The following is a 17038-nucleotide window of genomic DNA, read 5'->3' as shown; positions in this document are numbered from 1 at the left end:
GTCGACTTGCGCTCGTTCGAAAAATCACAAGATGCGCACGCATACCGTTTCATCGTTTGATTGGTCTTTAAAATAGAAACCATGTGCTTATTTTTCTGATAAGTTTGCCCGATGCTAGTAACTCAAAAGTAATCACTTAATATGGCGGCATACGATTTTAAAAAGAAAGAAGAGGTAGAAGAATATTTAAAGAATCTTTATATAGAATATCAATTTGGATGTTTAAGTGAGAAGAAAGCTGAAGGTAAGCACCGAGGCTGTTGGTGATTCTAACCTCGTATCTCAAATGTTTGACATTTTTCGATAGTTTGCCATCTTTTGGGTGATTATCATGAATCTATTAAGCAAAATCCCAAGGAGGCGCTAAATCTGTATAAGAAAAATTGTGACGAACGCGGTTATGGGAAAAGTTGCACAAAATACGGCGATTACAGAGTAATGGGTGAGTAAAAATGGCGCGTGCCTCGTACCGGGAAAATCAAAATGTTGCCCACGGTATTTTCGTCTCTTCGCCAAATATGTTATTTATATCATGTTTTATCTTTTTCAAATTTATATCGTTCGTTTAATATCTTACGTAATTAACTAATATTTAATGGTAACTAGTATTTACCGAAACTGTTATTTGCTATTTATAAATTTGCAAATTGAATTTTTATAGGTACAGAGTGTGAGAAAGATTCCAAAGAAGCATTCAAATACATGCAAAAAGGTTGTGATAAGGACGATGCAAGAGGCTGCCTTCACGCAGGCGCTCTTGCGATATCTCAAGAAAAACTTGAGCCAGTCAGGGGTACTCAGGTCTTGCTTGGAATGAAACTATTAAAAAAAGCTTGCGATTTAAACCAAGAGAAAGCTTGCTTCTTTTTGTCAGGCATTTACTTAAGCGGTATCGAAGGATACGTAGAAAAGAATTTAAAAGAGGCCTACAAACTGTCGTTAAAATGTTGCGAATTAAATAACCCATATGCTTGTGCTAATTTGTCTATAATGCACAAGAGGGGCGATGGTGTGCAGCAAAGTGCAGAGCTAGCAGAAACTTTCAGGACACGAGCTAACGAAATATTAAGGGATCTAAAAGAAAATAAGAGACCATTGAAATTTCATCAGGGAATCGATCCTTAATCTTATTTTGTATAAGATTGTTACATATAGTAGCTATACAGATGAAATTTTGTAGCGAATATGGTAGATCGATTAAATTATGTGTTCTTTTATCGTGCAAACAATGTGAAATACTAATTTCGACATTTGCATTCGTCGCTTTGTACAATGTCAAGGGATATCGATATTGTAAATGTTAAAGTGTTATGATATTTTCAGTTCTACGATCAACAGTGTTTTTTATCTCTGTGTAGTATTAACACTTTACCGACCGCTAGCAGTTCAACAGCATACGCACGTCCGACCGGCAGTTCGGGCGCAGATTCTCCCTGGCGCCGGTTCTGTTTCGGTTTAGACTCTCCAATACCATTCTTTTTGTTCATCGCGAGTGGTACGTCTTTCAAATTGGTATAAAACTGTGGGAGCTTACGAAGCAACGCAACTGAACAAAGTACCTTAGTACCAAATAACATATTACTGCTCAAATAATGAGAAAGATTGTCGACGACAAAAAGCCGATTAATAGGTTATCGGTCGGTAGGCGTCGGCGACGAAAAACCAACTAATCGGCTATCGATCGGTAAAGTGTTAATTGTTGATTAATTATTTAAAAACGAATGAACCGAAAATATTCTTGCAATAATTTATCAAATATCAAAATAGATGGATATGTATGAAAATCGAATATATAAATATTGTTCCTTATTATGTTACTTTTTATAACATAATGAATGACAAAGACTGTATATCTACGCAATTCACATGGTTTTTACATTAAAAGTTACTGTTAATTGCTTCGTTATTAATTTAATCGATTAATTCGCAAACCCATTACTACATCATTGTATTCTTTAGTAGTGAAAGTGAAGTTACATGTGAATTACTGTCTGTAGTACCGTATGAAGTACCGTCTACTATGTACGATTTCCCGTCTCTCTTCTCTTCCCTGCCTCTCTCGTATCGCTCTTTCTATCGGCCCCTCCTACATTTTCAAAGTCTCCCTCCTTGGCACAGGTTCGACGTCGCTATAGACTGTGGACTATAGATTATAGATAAAGCTGGTTTAAAAGCTGTTGGCCAGTTTGTCGGTATACCAGAAAGACCATGCGGTGCTACCTGTTCAGTGCGAGCAGCTCGATCACGGCCATACTCGCTGTCGCGTTCCTCGGCCATAGTGCTTTGGTAAGTGAGAATTCCTTTAATTTCACTTTTCATAGTTTGTATTTTCGATAAATATGTGTTCATAAGAGATTCTATCTCACGTGTGAAATTTTTATTTATTTTCCACTTAAAATGTAAGATTCTCCATTTAGAATGTCGAGTTTCTGTACATTTCCACATAGAACGTGGGATGTCTTTTTATTGTAGTTTTCAATGTAGAATTTCCATATGTTTTTATTTGAAAGAGATCTGGAATATAGGATGTTTTATTATTCCCATTTGGAATGTGAAATTTCCGCTTATTTAGGTTATAAAAGTTTTATTTATTTCTATAGACATGTAGACCTTGTATTTGTTCCCATTTAAAACGTAGAATCTCTCTCTCTCTCTCTCTCTTTCTATTTCCATTTAAAATGTAGAATTTTTAAATATAGTAAGTAAAACTATTTATATCGTATTTTTTGCACTAAATGTGACATGTATTTCGAATGTAAATAAAACGATGTATTAGAAACAAAGAAAGAGGAAATCGCTCGATAAATGAATTATTACCATGAATGTGTTGACTCGTTCCTTCCCATCATGGTTAAGATAACTGGTTATACGACGACAGTATTACAATGGGTAAATTGTCTTTAAATTATAATTACCTATTGTTTCCAACAGATTTTTGTCGCAACTTACGTTGAATTCGCTGTTGAAGTTTGCTTACGTTTTATGATTCCTTTTACTAGATAATGAAGAGACAGAAATAAAATTTCAAATTTCAAATTATCAAAAAGTCTGATCTGTTGATCGTATCTTTGTTTTAATATCGTTGCCGACTTTTAAAATAACAAATATATAACATGAAATAATAATTGATATTCGTGGTAAATCTAATCTGAAAGTTCTTATTTTGACACATCGATGAAAAAAGCTATCAAGACGAAAGCCGGTTTTCAAGAAGTTTTTCCCCTCGAGTATCGTACAACATTGAAACCTGTTTATCGATTATTCGCGATGATCCTGTTTCTTTGTTCCAAAAGCTACGAGAGGTTACTTATAGAAATTTATTACGAAAATATTCGTTATAATGTCATTAAATTAATCACTGATCGAATTGTCAAATTGACATTGAGTGATTAATTAATCACAGAGCAAATAAATAACATTATACAATTCTTTATAACACGCCGACTATTTGTAGTAATTATCGTTAGATCATGGTTATATCTATAGATATACATATCGAGAAACATACATATCGTATATAAAATATCGAACATAAAAGATATTTGTTATAACGTTTAATAGCTAAAGCATATTCTTATCGAAACTCCATTCCTTTAGTTTAATTGTAAAAATACCAATTCGATAAGTGATAAGTATAGAGAACGGAAGACGGGATACACACGATATCTATATAACAGAGAATTTTATTCTAGTTTGTCATACGTTGTAATGTTTGGAAGGACGAAGAACGTTTTATTACAAGTCGAAATAAAAATATAAAGTTGCGTGAAAATCTGCTTTCAGGTACCTTTGTATCGAAATGTAATCGCACACACATTTTTTATTTCTAATCTATTTGTAATTTATATCAACGAAATATTAAATAATATATACCTATCGTTCGCATAATTTATGTAAACGTAGGATAGCAATAGTCGAATTTTATCGACTCCCCTATGGGGTTACGAGGCTTCCGATTACCTCTCTTGCAAACTACGCCAAACAACAGTCTCTTACGATAACTTGTACTAATTTACGCTCGCTTAAACTAACTTGAACCTAATTCGTCGGTTAAAATATAATTAAGCGTAAGATGATCGACAACCATATCGTAGACTCGTGATCGTTCTGTGATAACTGTGTAGGTGGCCGGCGGCGAGTCGAATGCAGCGATAGATGTGGGAGTTTATTACGAATCGCTATGCCCAGATAGCATACGGTGGATCAAGCAGCAACTATTGCCGCAATACGATGTATTGAAAGATTACATCAGAGTCACTTTCGTTCCGTACGGGAAAGCATCGGTGAGTGGTCCTATCGCACTTTGCTATGTCATTACCTACTATATCGGACGCGCAACTAATACGTTTTACGCTAAACGCGATAGATAAATAAGAAATAGAATAACGTCGGCAAATACAACGTATCGTACGAATCGAGCCGTATGTCATTTATTCTTATATACTTATTTACATCTAAATGAATAGCATTGGCAAGATCCAATCACGCAAAAATGGCGCTTCGCGTGTCAGCACGGAGAAGCTGAGTGCAATGGGAACAAGGCTCAGGCGTGCGGTATTCACGCGATTCAGAACGGAGAAACGGCTGATAAGGTTCAACAACATACCGTGGCGCTAGTTGGTTGCGCAATGACCTCGCAGTTTCCGCCATCCTCTCTTTCACAGGTACTCGTTATTTTTATTTACCTTTTCTGCCATCTTTCTCGAAACTAGAAATTTAACCGAATATAATTAAACCAATAAAAAACATTGAATTTTCACACGTTGTTAGATACTACTGTGCAAACTTTTTAGAAATTCTTCGATATACAGTGCCCTATATCAAATGTTTTAAAACGCGCGTAGAATTGTTTAGAATCGTTTATTTATAATTGCCCTGTGAGAACAAAAGGAATCGGAGATCGTAGGTAAATTGTTGGAAAATCGTTTGGTTGACCGATTCCCGAAAGTCGATTAGCCCGAAAGGATAAAAGAGGAGGAGAACAGAAGAGGAAAGGCCTTTCTCGCCAAATGGAAATGTTTCGTTTCTACGAATCAGTGCGAAGATATTTGACGCTATCTCGGATCCGTTGATATCTGTTCTTGAAACGCGTTTAATCAAAGATCGATCGGTAATTTGGAAAACAATTAAAATTTTGATAGATAGTCGGCTGATAGAAAAGGAAGATAATCAGTGGCCAAGTTTTTAGCCAAGTGTTTGTGTATTTTCGTATTGATTTTTAAGCATGTTAAAGAGAAGAGCAAATATCGATGGATTAAAAGCTGACAAGTTCGTCGATAAAGAAACTCGCGCTACACAAATTTTTCATTAATCGTTTACACCGTTCTAACGTAACAATTAATGTTAACGTCGTATGATTAATAATCCTTTAGCTTGAACTTTACGTTAAACGATCGCCTAAAAATACGACGAATTTTGCTGCTTCGTCGAAATAAGAACAAACTTAAAATATAAAAATCGAAGGTTCGCGACGGGATTAAAGCAAACCTGTTAACGATTTTCCAGTGTGCCAAGAACGTAGGATTGAGCGAGCAGATCCAAGAGAAGATGAACGAGTGCATCAAGAGTTCTCTGTCGGACGATCTGTTGGTCGCGTATGGCGAGAAAACGAAAGAGTTGGCCGCGAGACTCTCTTTCGTTCCAACGATCACGATCAACGGGGTGAGTACTCGGCATTACGAGCACGTTTCTTCTATAAGAGCTCGATTAATAGCGAATCACGTTTCAAACGTTAATTCGTCGTGTTTTCCGTCTGTTGCAGGAGATACAAAGCAAGGCGCTGAACAATTTCTTTAAACTAATTTGCGACAAACTGGCGGAGGGGGCGAAACCGTCTCGGTGCAGCACAGCTTGAAAATAAACCGTTGCTTAACCCTATCGCCACTAAAACATCTCTGTAGTGGGTCAGATTGCTTTTTATACAAAGCTTGCTGCAGCATGTCATCGTTACGATCCGCGCGAGGGGCCATTACAGTAGGTTAACGACAAGCTCGATATAGGAAAAAAAAAAAGAGAAGGCGGTACTTAAGCTGTTAGACTAATCCGATTAGCTCGGATGCTTGTCGAGTGCCGCCACAGATTTATCTAATTTAGTTGACTCGAAATATATCCTTCCAAGTTTTTACACCAGATCTATCGATCAACTGGAACGCAGTTAGTCGATCGACAAACAACGAATCAAGTATTTCCTTTTTACAATTTTGTCATTTTTCCTCAAACGGAATAACCGAATAATGTACAATTTGCGGAATTTCATCGGTTTTACTAGCACGTAAGTTTTGTTAACATAAGCAACGGGGTACTTATTAATATCGATAACTCGTGACTCGTGAAGTCTAGATCGTTAAAAATTTTACAAATCACGAGTTTATTATTCTTCTTATTATTGTTATTCTTATTATTCTTCAAACTTATTGGAATGCTTCGAATTCAAGTAATTCGAATTAAATTAATAGGACCGAGGACTCGTTGTTCGTAACGCTTTCTACGAACGAAAATATCGCGATGTATTTTGTACAAAAATACTTGTACAGTGAGTCGTTTTCTTAAGGATGTGCAACGATTCGGAGAAAGAAGTCAGGATTCGAACGCCCTTTCGACGAAACTGCGTTCTGCGTTTGAGGATTACATCGTATCGTAGAAAAATTGTCGCTGTCTCTGACTCGATGTACGACGAATAAATAAAAAGTCCACGTTTTATAAGCATAGCCAAGGTTTCTTAATTTCTATATCTTCGTATTAATTTCGTAAATTTTCTTATTAACGGTAACGCGATAATAACAAAATTATATCGTGAAATAAATCAGTTCGTTCGCAAAATCGGTAACGTTATCGATAATATTCAGATAGCAAACGCCACTTTTTCTTAAAAAGTCAAAAATAAGATAACATCGGACGTAATAGTCAAAATCGTGTATTTAATGATATATACAACGGTCTATGTACAAAAATATATCTGTCGATGAAATTTATCTAATCGAGCGAAAGCGTATAAAAATCGAATACAAAAAGAAATGGAAACGAGTCTTTGGAAATATGGCGCGTTCACCGCGAAGTCTTCTTCGATCCTCCTCCTATGATAAACATGTTTCTCAACCGTCGATGAAAACCGCGTCATCGAGGCTGCTTAGTTCGAGAAACTGTTGTTCGATATCGGAACCGAGCTCTTGGAAGTCAGGCACTTCATCCTCGACCTGGTACCCTGTAAAGTAGAAAACAGATTTGAACGACCACCGTGCGCTAGTTTCGCGAATCTAGTTTAAAGACCTAGACCTAGACTCGACCCTTAAGTCGATCAAACTCCATTAGCTCGGTGATCGAAATTTTATTATTACGCACGTACAACGACGAGACTAGCTTCGATATACATACACGTACGCGTATTTATAATTCTATGAATAAACATAAATCCGAACGAAACGCGATATCGATGAATTTCTCTCGATAAATTCATATCGAGATACTGCTTCCGGCTGCTGATCCGTTGTTTTAAAATATCTTTTAAATTGCTCGCCGCACGCCGTTCAAAATACCACAGGGAGTATGCGATAATGGAAATACGCGCGAAATCGTACGTATCGATACGAACGAGCGATTATCGTCGATCATAAATGGTACGAAACTTAACGGTTGGAAAAATGAAACGCCCGCATATACGGTATGCACGACGATGCACTCGAGCCGTACCTAGCCTAGAGCCTATCGCTGATAAACAGCGAAGAGAACGATTTTAGAAAGGAGTAGAGTGGGGATCGATGATGTGGCTGTATTATTTGGTAGAAAATCGCGGGCTCGAGGGCTGGAATTTAAAAGGGCACGCGTGTGTCGCACGTGGCAGCCGCGTCGTCTGTTTTGGCGCGTGCGTTACGTGCGTGTGCTCCCGGCCAAAAAAGTCGGGAATATTATTTTAAGACTCGGTGTGGGGTAAACGCGTAAAGCGTGTTTGAACCTCCTCTGAGATTAAGCATGGTGGAAGCGAAACGCGCACTGTCATCGGCGGCGCCGTTACTATTTACCGGGACAGAAAAAGGCAGCACGCGCGGACCAGTACAATGAAGATTCGTACGGGTCGCTCGAACAACGCTGCTCGACTTTTTGTTCGAAACGGTAGGAGTCGCGTCTGTTTTATCGCGCGTTCTCGGAATTTTTCTCGAGCTTGCCATCCATTTACTTCGAACATAGGCGAGAAGGTGTTCGACGCTCCGCGAATTTTACGAAAGATCGATGCATAGACTCTGCCGTAGGTTAAATCTCTAGCGGGCAACAAAATCGGATTAGTTGCAACGTTTCTTGGTCAGCCGACGAATAAAAGTAGATAAAACGTGCCCGATGAATAAAAGATCGAAGATAATATGGTTATTGCTGTAAAGTGTACGAAAGAAACGATCGTACAAGTTCCATTCTTGGCAAATTTTAACGATACCCCTGTAAAGTATGATCCGTCGATACGAATGCGTAAAGTATGAATGCGTCGATGATTTCTTAGAAATCGCAGAGAATCTCCTATCGATGATTCGTTGATCGGTCGAAGCGACGCGACCGATCTTTCTAACGTTAATCGTGAATCGTTCCCCTTACCTGTACCTTCCACGTGCGATCCTGACGCACTGACATCGTCGATGAGAAAGCGTTTCACAGATTCGATCGGCACGTACTCTTGATTGCTGTCAAGGTTCATGGAAATCCGATCGACCTGACACAGATTCGTCTGGAACAGGTCCGCGTCCTCGTCCGCGTAAGACTCCGAAGTCTTATACGTTCGATAATTCGATTCCGTGGTGTAAACGATCGCCGTTCGCGCTTGTTGTTGCTGTTGCCTCGAACTAGTAGAAATCGGATCGTGCCGCGAGTTGCTTGAACTTTTAGTCAGGTTAGCCGAAGCCTTGCCGTCCGATGTCAATGACAAGTTGGACAGCGGCGTCGTTGGTTCCGAGTGATTTTTCACGTGTTTCCTGAGACTCGACGGGTCTGTGTACCTTTTTCCGCATCCGCTAACCTGACACGCGTACGGTTTCTGAAAATTTGCGCAAGCATTTTGTTAAAAATATTTTTTATAAACTAAGTTTATTTTCCTGTCTAGCGCTGATCTGACTTTGCTATAGCTGTTCGCTATAGTTCGAACACGAACACGAACGTATCGTACAGGCAAGTATTCGCTACGGTAATTCGATAACGCGAAATATTCGTAGCAGATTTATTCGTCTCTTTTGAGATTCTTGTTTTTGTTCGATAAAAGTCGCGGATATCTAGATGGATATTTAAAAGAACGGAACTGTACAAGCGGCTCTATTCGTGTACGCTAGTATTGCCTGGTACGTGTAAACAGATGATACTACACGGCGGTGAAACGATTTAGGCGGTAATGGTAATTATTGGTTGGAAAGCCGCTGGACAAAAGGTAATTGTCGAGCGATAATTGCGTTAAGTAGTCGTTATTCGTTGAGCGACAAAATTATCGTGTCCGCGTCTTTTTAAAGCGATAATACATTTTTTTATTGTTACAATAGCAAAATGTTACGTTTCGCGTATCGTAATTCGCAAGCTTTTCGAGTTATCGAGTCAGCTTATGTTCACTGACCTTTCGTGCTACAAAATTTCAACACTGGCGATAAGCGCTTCTCTTTCTTAAAGTTACTCTACGATCGAGTAATATCGCGCGCGATACGTTTTACGTAATTTTAATTACAAAAAATATCCATTTATCCAAATTTCAAAATACTTCGATACAACGATAGCTCGAGTTTTCACGCGCTTGCAGTTGAAAGATACGAAAGAATATCGAAGAGGTTCGATCGCGTAAATATCAAAGGATCGCTGTACGAAAATAAATTGCTAATAAAAATGATCGAGCGATTAATACGCAATTATGCGACAACTTTTTACTCGTCTTTCGTCACCTGTTCGAATAATCATAATTGAAAACCAACTGTACGCAAATGCGAATACCACATGATGAAATATCGTTCTTTAATTGCGATCGTCTTACGTAACGTAAGAACGCTGTATCGATATTTATCCCAAGATAGCTAAATCAGACGCGCGCAGGCGATTGAAATCAAACCATAAATATGTTTTTAAGTTATGCAAATAGCTGACTTGTTAAAACGACCGATTTTGCTCCTTCCTCCTTTTAAATATACATACACACATTTATGATAATCCGGATATCGTAGTTCAAGCAGGTTTCAATCTGGATAACTAAATAAAATAACAAACTCACCGTGTCGTAATGAGTCCTCTGATGTTTTGCACGATCACTGCTGTTACTGAACGCTTTGGAGCAACCGCGATGCTGACAGGCGTACGGTCTTTCTCCCGTATGAGATCTTTGGTGAATCTTCAGGTTCTCCAATCGTGAAAACGCCTTCTTGCATCCGGTGAACTGTAAAAATGAAAGTACAATTAATTACACCATAGCTCTATTTATGGTGGTTTCGATTAAAATGCAACAGCTTAGAGAAAGTTTGAAGCAAAACCACAGAAGAAACATATTCGCTTCGACCAACATGTTCGAGAAGAGTTCAACAGAAGAGGGTTTTTGAGTAAGAACGAAGAACGACTTCTTAATCTCGAATAAACGATTCGAAGAATAATTATTTCTCCTTGCGTTTCCGCTGTCGCATAAAATACGTACTTTCAACTTTTTACGGACAATAAATATCGATGATACTTAAACGCGTGAATCTTCTAGCATATTGTGTATTTGAGAGTTTGACGAATATTTCGAACTAACCGCTGTAACAAAGTATACCACTTGATATAACGAGATATAAAAGAACCCATACCGGACACTTATTAGGCTTTTCTCCGCTATGGACCCTCATATGAATCAGTAGCTTGTATCTGGCGTTAAAAGGTCGAACACGCGGACATCCTTGCCAAAGGCAAGCGAATTCATCTTGGCCGCTTACGGAACCAGCGTAACCCTCTCCCTCTTTGTCTTTATCCTTGTCCCTGTCCCTTTGAACCCGTCTTCCGTGTCCATGCGCGTTCGACGACGAGGATTCCACGTGTCTTCTTTCGATATGTCGAACCAGACCCTCTTGTTCGGCGAAAGCGCAGCCACAGTCTATCCATCGGCACTGATACGTCGACGTCAAGTTGTCGTCTGTCGTTGAACAGTCTGAAACGGAAACAAACATGTCATCAGCGTGTAAACAAGCCGTAGATCTCGAGACTCGTTAAGGAAACTACTCGAAACTACTCGCTGCACTCGAGAGTGGCAGTCGAGTGCTACTTTTTCGTATTTCTATTTATTTGTCACGTTCTTAAAACAAGCACGATTCTTACCGCCACTTCCTGCGTACATCGGGTAACGAGAAAGAGAACGATTAATCGTTGAACGGTGCGAGATCGGTGGCTCCCGAAAGTACCTTACGCCTTACTAAGTATACTACAGAGTGCTATAGCAAGATACGATTTAAGGTTATTTCCTTTGAAATATGAAATTTACGATTGAAAATATGCTGCTACACTTCGGCGTAATATACTATAATTTAATCAAACGCATAAATAGCGTAAAAAAGTGAAAAAAAAAGTGAGAAACAAACCAATGACCATAACGACAGCTTACCGAATTATACTTTAAGAATCGCGTAAATCGATACGCATACATATATACTAATGGTCGACGGATATTAACTAAAAACAGCTTTAGACTCACCGAAAGATTTGCTTCGGGTGTCCGTGTCGCTCGCAGGCTTGGACACCGGCACTCTTCTGTCGGTCAGCAACAATCCTTCGTTCCTGGGTAGAACAACTTGATTCGCAAATCCGTCGTTCAATCCAGTATCGTTGACGAAATTCATCGTGGACACGCAGGTTTGCTGGCCGGATACCAAGTGTCCAACCGCGTAGCAAGATCCGTTCAGGTTGGAAAACGGATCCTGAAGCTCTTCCAGGTACGTGGACGACGGGGAAGAAGGAGACTCCACGTTGCTTAACAACGACGTAGGATCGCCTCTGATTAAACTAAGATCGAATTCGTCCGTGGCTGCCTGCATGCAACCGTTGAACGCCTGATCGTCCGTTTGATTATGAAGGACGAGGGGCAAAGAGGTCAAGGATACGTCGTCCTGATACTCTTGGTAATCCTGATATCCCTGGTACTCTGGATAGATCGTATTACAGAAAGTTCTCGAGAAAGAGAATGCAGAACCAACGGATGGTAATCTTTGGCTATTGGAACAGTCCGATGCTTCGCTGCGAACGACATTGTTCCAGGTTGGCGTGGTAGCTTCGCTACTTGTGCTTACTGGCGACCTGTCTGTGGACGAATACGGTTGACAGGGATACTGAAAGACGGTGGTGAGTTGCTCCCAGTCCGTGTACTCTCTGGGGCTGAAATTGTTTGGCAAAACGGGAGAGGAGACGCTGTCTGCGTGAGAAGCGATCCAACAGGATTGATCGCTGGTGTTTATGGTCGCGACAGGTGCCAGGTGCAAACCGTTGAAAGCCTCCTGTTTCGTGTTCTTGGAAACCGCCCGTTGCACGTCCTCTTCGTTTCTGTTCGCGTGGTAATCTTCGAGATGCATGTCGCCGCAACCTGAAACTTTCGTTTTTCCGTAAATTTTCCGATATAAAATTGACTTGGCGATACGGAACGGAAGGTTGGCATTCATTGGCAAAATTATACGTGGCAGGCTGGCGTATAACGGAAAGTTACAGAGGCTTTAAGAAGACGAGTCGGGATGTTGCAACGAGTGACGCGTGATAGAAAGCGATAGTGGGTCGAGTAATCGCGAGTAGCACGTGAGTGAAACGGTATTGCAGGAATTTCTGGAATTACCGAGCCTCCAACTAACGTGCGATAGCATCCATGAATGAACCGTATGTTCGACGATAAATGGAGCTCGCATAGGTTCATGGACCTTTAATAAAATTCAGTTGCCGTTATTTTCAACTACCGTTTACTAATTTTAGTTCCGATAGTTTGACTTTGAACTCTCGATGCTCGTCGCGATATCCACGCTCGAAAACAACGTTCGACGCGGAATTCGTTTCTCGTTCCATTCGTTAACGACGTATTTACTTATTCTCCTTCTTGCGAATGCCACGACCATCGATCACAAATCGAACCAACTTAAGAAATCGGTGCTATCGAATCACCAACCGACCAACGACATCACGATGCTGCAACCAACTTAATAACCTCCGTCCGAGAAAACTTCACACTGTCCACTTACGAGATCCGCCCGATCGATCAGACTCCCCAAACAAACTCCGCGGACACCGAGCGTGTCGCAGAAAATTTCTTCTTCGATAGATCGTCGACGACTCTTCGAACGTGATAAGCTTATCACTTGTCAAGGTCTACGCGTCACGCGCGATGGCGCGATCTTGATCGCGACGAGGAAGAATCGAGCGGCTACAGGGTGGCCGAACGAACGCCTGGACACTTTGCGCCTATCCGATCCTGAAGATACAGCTCGGCTACACCCGTTCCCGCGTCACTGCGACGACTATCAGCCAGGACAAGACATCGTAGTGCTCTTCCAGCGGACGACACGGAGGATCCCCTCCATCCCTGCGCCAGAAGCAAGGAAAGAAATCTTCGAGAAGGGTACGCGCCGCCCACTCGCGTGGCCGTGCTTCGTTTCCCTCGTGCAAGCAAAGAAGAAGAAGAAGAAGAAGAAGAAAAATAAGAAGAGGAGAAGAGAAGATCGTCCGGCACTTGTGCATTTCTCTGCACTTGCCTCGACCTCGTCGGTTTCAGGGTGGCACGACACATCTGCGTGCGCGTCTGTCGTCTCCCTTTTCCCTCGCTGCTGCTCCTTCGAATTCGTCTTCCACGGCACGTTTTTGCCTCTTCTTAGATCGTTCGAACCGATCGTCATACCCGATGGATTGTCTTCGAGGCTGACGAACTGCTACCAGATTGCGTCATCCGTTGTTTAGCGTTGCCCGAATGCCTTTTGATTCGTGCGATTAATCGACCGGCATTCCCTTGATTGGCTGCTGAACAGGATCGATCGGTATTGCCTTCGTGGTTAAAGAAGCGGACGTTGTATGGGAGGGCGTGGAATCGCGGAGGTGGCGGTGGTGGTGGTGGTGATGGTCGTTGTTTGACGGATCCAGAATCCAAGAATCGAGAAGGCGGTGCATGGAGCTACGGGGTTGTTGCGAATGAGAATCGGCGAGTTGGTCGCGGTTTACAAATTAACTCTCTACCAAAGCATAGATTACGTTATGCCTGACTTATGCGTGCACGCGTGTCCGTACGCGTGTACATATGGATTACTTTGTACATCGTACTTTTATAAATTACCAAAGGATCGCTGAAAATTAATCGAACGTATACGAGTTTTAATTTCCTTTCTCAAAGTATTCTTACGGTTATCCAGAGTGCAGGATTTATTTTTAACCGGTCATTGACGCCGAGAAGCGATTCGGTAGTTGGACGTCGCGTGGCGATCGGTATCTCTTTGAAAATCTGTTAAGGAATATTCAAAGTCGAGGTGCATCGGGCCTCGGGCGAGAGATGGAAGCGGTGAAAGTGGCGGGAGAAGGGGTGCTTAGACCGATCTTTCGTCGCTCGAACCCCGAGAATCGGGTGCAAGGCAAAAAACGTAAAACCAGCTGCCGCACACGCGTCACTTATTAACAACAGCTTCTTCGCGCGCACACATGAGGGCAAGTCGTTCACTCCTTCCTCCTATTACAGCCTACTATTATTTCACTGACCTCCCCGTTCTCCTCCTCCTCCTCCTCCTCCTCCTCCTCCTCCTTCTCCTTCCTCGCATCTCGGACTTTCGCATAAATGCGGTTGATATCGTTGCGTTGTTCATTCGGTATTGCGTTGCTTATGTTTCGAATACTTTACGCCGCATTAGGGCAACCGTCGCTAGTTGTTTCAAGTTTTTGGTAAGTTTAGGGGCGTGTCGATGGAATACCGCATGCTGGATGTACCTAAAGTTTTGGAAATTATTTCCATTATGTTAACCCTCTCGCGCTCCATGTTTCGTATACTATACGCTGTATTGGTCTCGTTAGTTCAAAAATGCCCTACCATTCTGGAACTGAACAAAATTCAAGTTTCGTTTGCTTTGTGTCGAGTTTGCTTCTCTTTGCTCAATTTAAGATAACAGCTGTCTGTATTTGAAGCTGTGGAAACAACTTGAAGCTCGGTTCTGAAAGGGACGAGGAAGCAGACTTGAGAAAAGATTTGTCATTTCGTGGTTTCGTGTAAATGATTTTCGTGTCGTGTAAAGCTATATAGGAATTTGGATTGCTTAGAGAAACGGTTTGAAAGTATAGCAAGGAATACGAGGAATTTAAAGGTACAAGGAACATTAAAAATTAGTAGATTGAATATGCTCGACTGTTGAATTTCTTCTCAAATGTACTAACCTACGACTAATATCTAAATATAAAAGTACAAATGGAGGACAGCACGAAAATTCGTAGAAAATTATATATTATTCTTATTGCATTACCCAACTTTTCTTATGTATCGCATTCTTTTAAGTACGATAAAACAAAATGCGCGATACTTTCTAATTGGCGTATGTGGCTTGTCATGTATAGTCGCATTAAAGAATCCGAGTAAGTTAGAACGAGCCAAGGAAGAATAAGAAAAATGGTAGACTATCGTACTTGGTTCATTGACTGGCCAGTCCAAAACGCGTTGTTATGATTCCATAGCGATTCTGGCGACATCGTGATCCTCGAAAGTCGGAATGTCCTCTGTTTCTTCCAAGCAAACGCACACAGAAGCGCGATCGTGCATCCTTCTATTCAACCCTTGTGTATGTATAAATGCGTGTATATAGTATGTACTGTACATCTTGACTGCTGCACTCACGCATACGCACGCATACATATATGCACGCATGCGTTCACAGTTGCATCTTATGGTCGGGTTATACGTCATATTACGGGTAGATAAGTGATAGAGTGGCACATGTGGCCTGCCAGCCCTCTATGCTTACATTATACATACTATGCCAGCTCTCGACCACGCTTTTTTGTCCAGGCACCTGTCAACTCCGTTCGTACCATAGTCACCGCATGTGTACGACTGCCATTAAAATAAATATACTGGAAAAAGGATTTCGATCGTACACCCCATACGGATGCAATAACAGAGAAAGAATGAAGAAGGGAGGGAAAAAAAAGGTGCCTTAACGAACGTTTAATCGAAGGGGATTCAACGCGACTCGTCCCTTCGCGATTTCCAAAAGGCTATCTACGTAAGTGAGATTGAGTTTCCATGTTCCGTCCATTTGATCAGTACCACGATGACAATTGACAACTGTTTCTCTGATTAGAAACGAAGTTGAAAATGTCCTTAGTTTGAATTTTAGTTATATACATCGACCATCAAAAACGTTATTCTATTTAGTTATTACATTTATTGGAAAACCAAACGATTTTATTTTATTCGCTGTTTCGCATTTATATGATACGAACTATTAAACAAATTTACAATAAAGTAACTACAAGATATAAGAATAGGGAAGAACTTTCAACTTGTACCAAATGTCAACAGATATCCTAATTATGGTCGGCACAATTGTAAGTGTACTTACTATTAGAAATTAGAATTTTTAGAATTTTATTTTTTTAATATCTGATTTTTACGTTTACTAGAAATACGCATTGATCTCTCGAAGAAACGTCTTCTATGGTAACCGATATGACGATGATTAATAGAAAAAAATAGAAAGTAAAGTATAATGAAGTAATTGAACATTATAGTGTGAGTATACTCCTCAATGAGTTTTCCTATGCAGTCTATGAAATCTATATCTTGTAAATCGTAAGAAAAAACTGCGTTTGAGAAACTTATATTTAGGACGATGGAGTTTCTAGAACGGTGGATAAATAACGCCGTAGAATATATTGAAAATAGTGCGGGACGCATCGCATATATACATAAGTACGTGTCGACGTTTAGCATTCGGTCAAGCGACGTAAAAATAGAAAGACGTGCGCTCTGCATGTGACTTCGTATAATTAGGTACCGAACCCGAGAGCCGTCTCGTAGTATATCCCATACGTTAGAAAGATAGCACATTAGAACTTAACACGGGGCTGA

At 40.6% G+C, this 17038-nt stretch overlaps 2 protein-coding genes across 7 annotated transcripts; one reads left to right on the top strand and one right to left on the bottom strand.

Moving 5' to 3' along the window:
- The first annotated feature begins 27 nt into the window (after positions 1-27).
- On the top strand, positions 28-6707 carry LOC126873898 (uncharacterized). The gene is made up of 8 exons (XM_050635232.1): positions 28-244; positions 308-442; positions 662-1124; positions 2163-2286; positions 4125-4283; positions 4467-4664; positions 5506-5661; positions 5762-6707. Exons 1-8 carry the CDS (start codon positions 142-144, stop codon positions 5852-5854), a joined length of 1431 nt encoding a protein of 476 aa, XP_050491189.1. The 5' UTR covers positions 28-141; the 3' UTR covers positions 5855-6707.
- Positions 6708-6897: 190 nt separating this feature from the next.
- On the bottom strand, positions 6898-15821 carry LOC126874106 (Krueppel homolog 1-like). 6 transcript variants are annotated; one of them, XM_050635757.1, is made up of 7 exons: positions 15595-15821; positions 14683-15128; positions 11663-12544; positions 10785-11122; positions 10220-10381; positions 8578-9013; positions 6898-7201 (listed from the first exon to the last, which is right to left on the bottom strand). In XM_050635757.1, exons 3-7 carry the CDS (start codon positions 12531-12533, stop codon positions 7092-7094), a joined length of 1917 nt encoding a protein of 638 aa, XP_050491714.1. In that variant the 5' UTR covers positions 12534-12544; positions 14683-15128; positions 15595-15821; the 3' UTR covers positions 6898-7091. The 6 variants fall into 6 exon arrangements, with proteins under 6 accessions (XP_050491714.1, XP_050491716.1, XP_050491717.1 ...); XM_050635759.1 differs by lacking the exon at positions 14683-15128 and having other exon boundaries at positions 11663-12550; XM_050635760.1 differs by lacking the exon at positions 14683-15128.
- Between the last annotated feature and the right edge of the window lie 1217 nt (positions 15822-17038).

Source organism: Bombus huntii, chromosome 15, assembly GCF_024542735.1.
Source record: "Bombus huntii isolate Logan2020A chromosome 15, iyBomHunt1.1, whole genome shotgun sequence".
Classification (NCBI taxonomy): domain Eukaryota; kingdom Metazoa; phylum Arthropoda; class Insecta; order Hymenoptera; family Apidae; genus Bombus; species Bombus huntii.
Note: the sequence above shows the minus strand (reverse complement) of the source record. Positions and strands in the feature narration are given on the sequence as shown.

What these genes read in the sequence shown, in the direction of transcription:
- LOC126873898 (XM_050635232.1), top strand. Translation starts at nt 142, where the DNA reads ATGGCGGCATACGATTTTAAAAAGAAAGAAGAGGTAGAAGAATATTTA. An exon ending in TTCCGTACGGGAAAGCATCG is followed by an intron (nt 4,284 to 4,466) that starts GTGAGTGGTCCT and finishes CTAAATGAATAG; the next exon opens with CATTGGCAAGATCCAATCAC. An exon ending in CAACGATCACGATCAACGGG is followed by an intron (nt 5,662 to 5,761) that starts GTGAGTACTCGG and finishes CGTCTGTTGCAG; the next exon opens with GAGATACAAAGCAAGGCGCT.
- LOC126874106 (XM_050635755.1), bottom strand. Translation starts at nt 12,620, where the DNA reads ATGAATGCCAACCTTCCGTTCCGTATCGCCAAGTCAATTTTATATCGG. An exon ending in CACCCGAAGCAAATCTTTCG is followed by an intron (nt 11,123 to 11,662) that starts GTGAGTCTAAAG and finishes TTTCCGTTTCAG; the next exon opens with ACTGTTCAACGACAGACGAC. An exon ending in AGAGGACTCATTACGACACG is followed by an intron (nt 9,014 to 10,219) that starts GTGAGTTTGTTA and finishes GCAAATTTTCAG; the next exon opens with AAACCGTACGCGTGTCAGGT.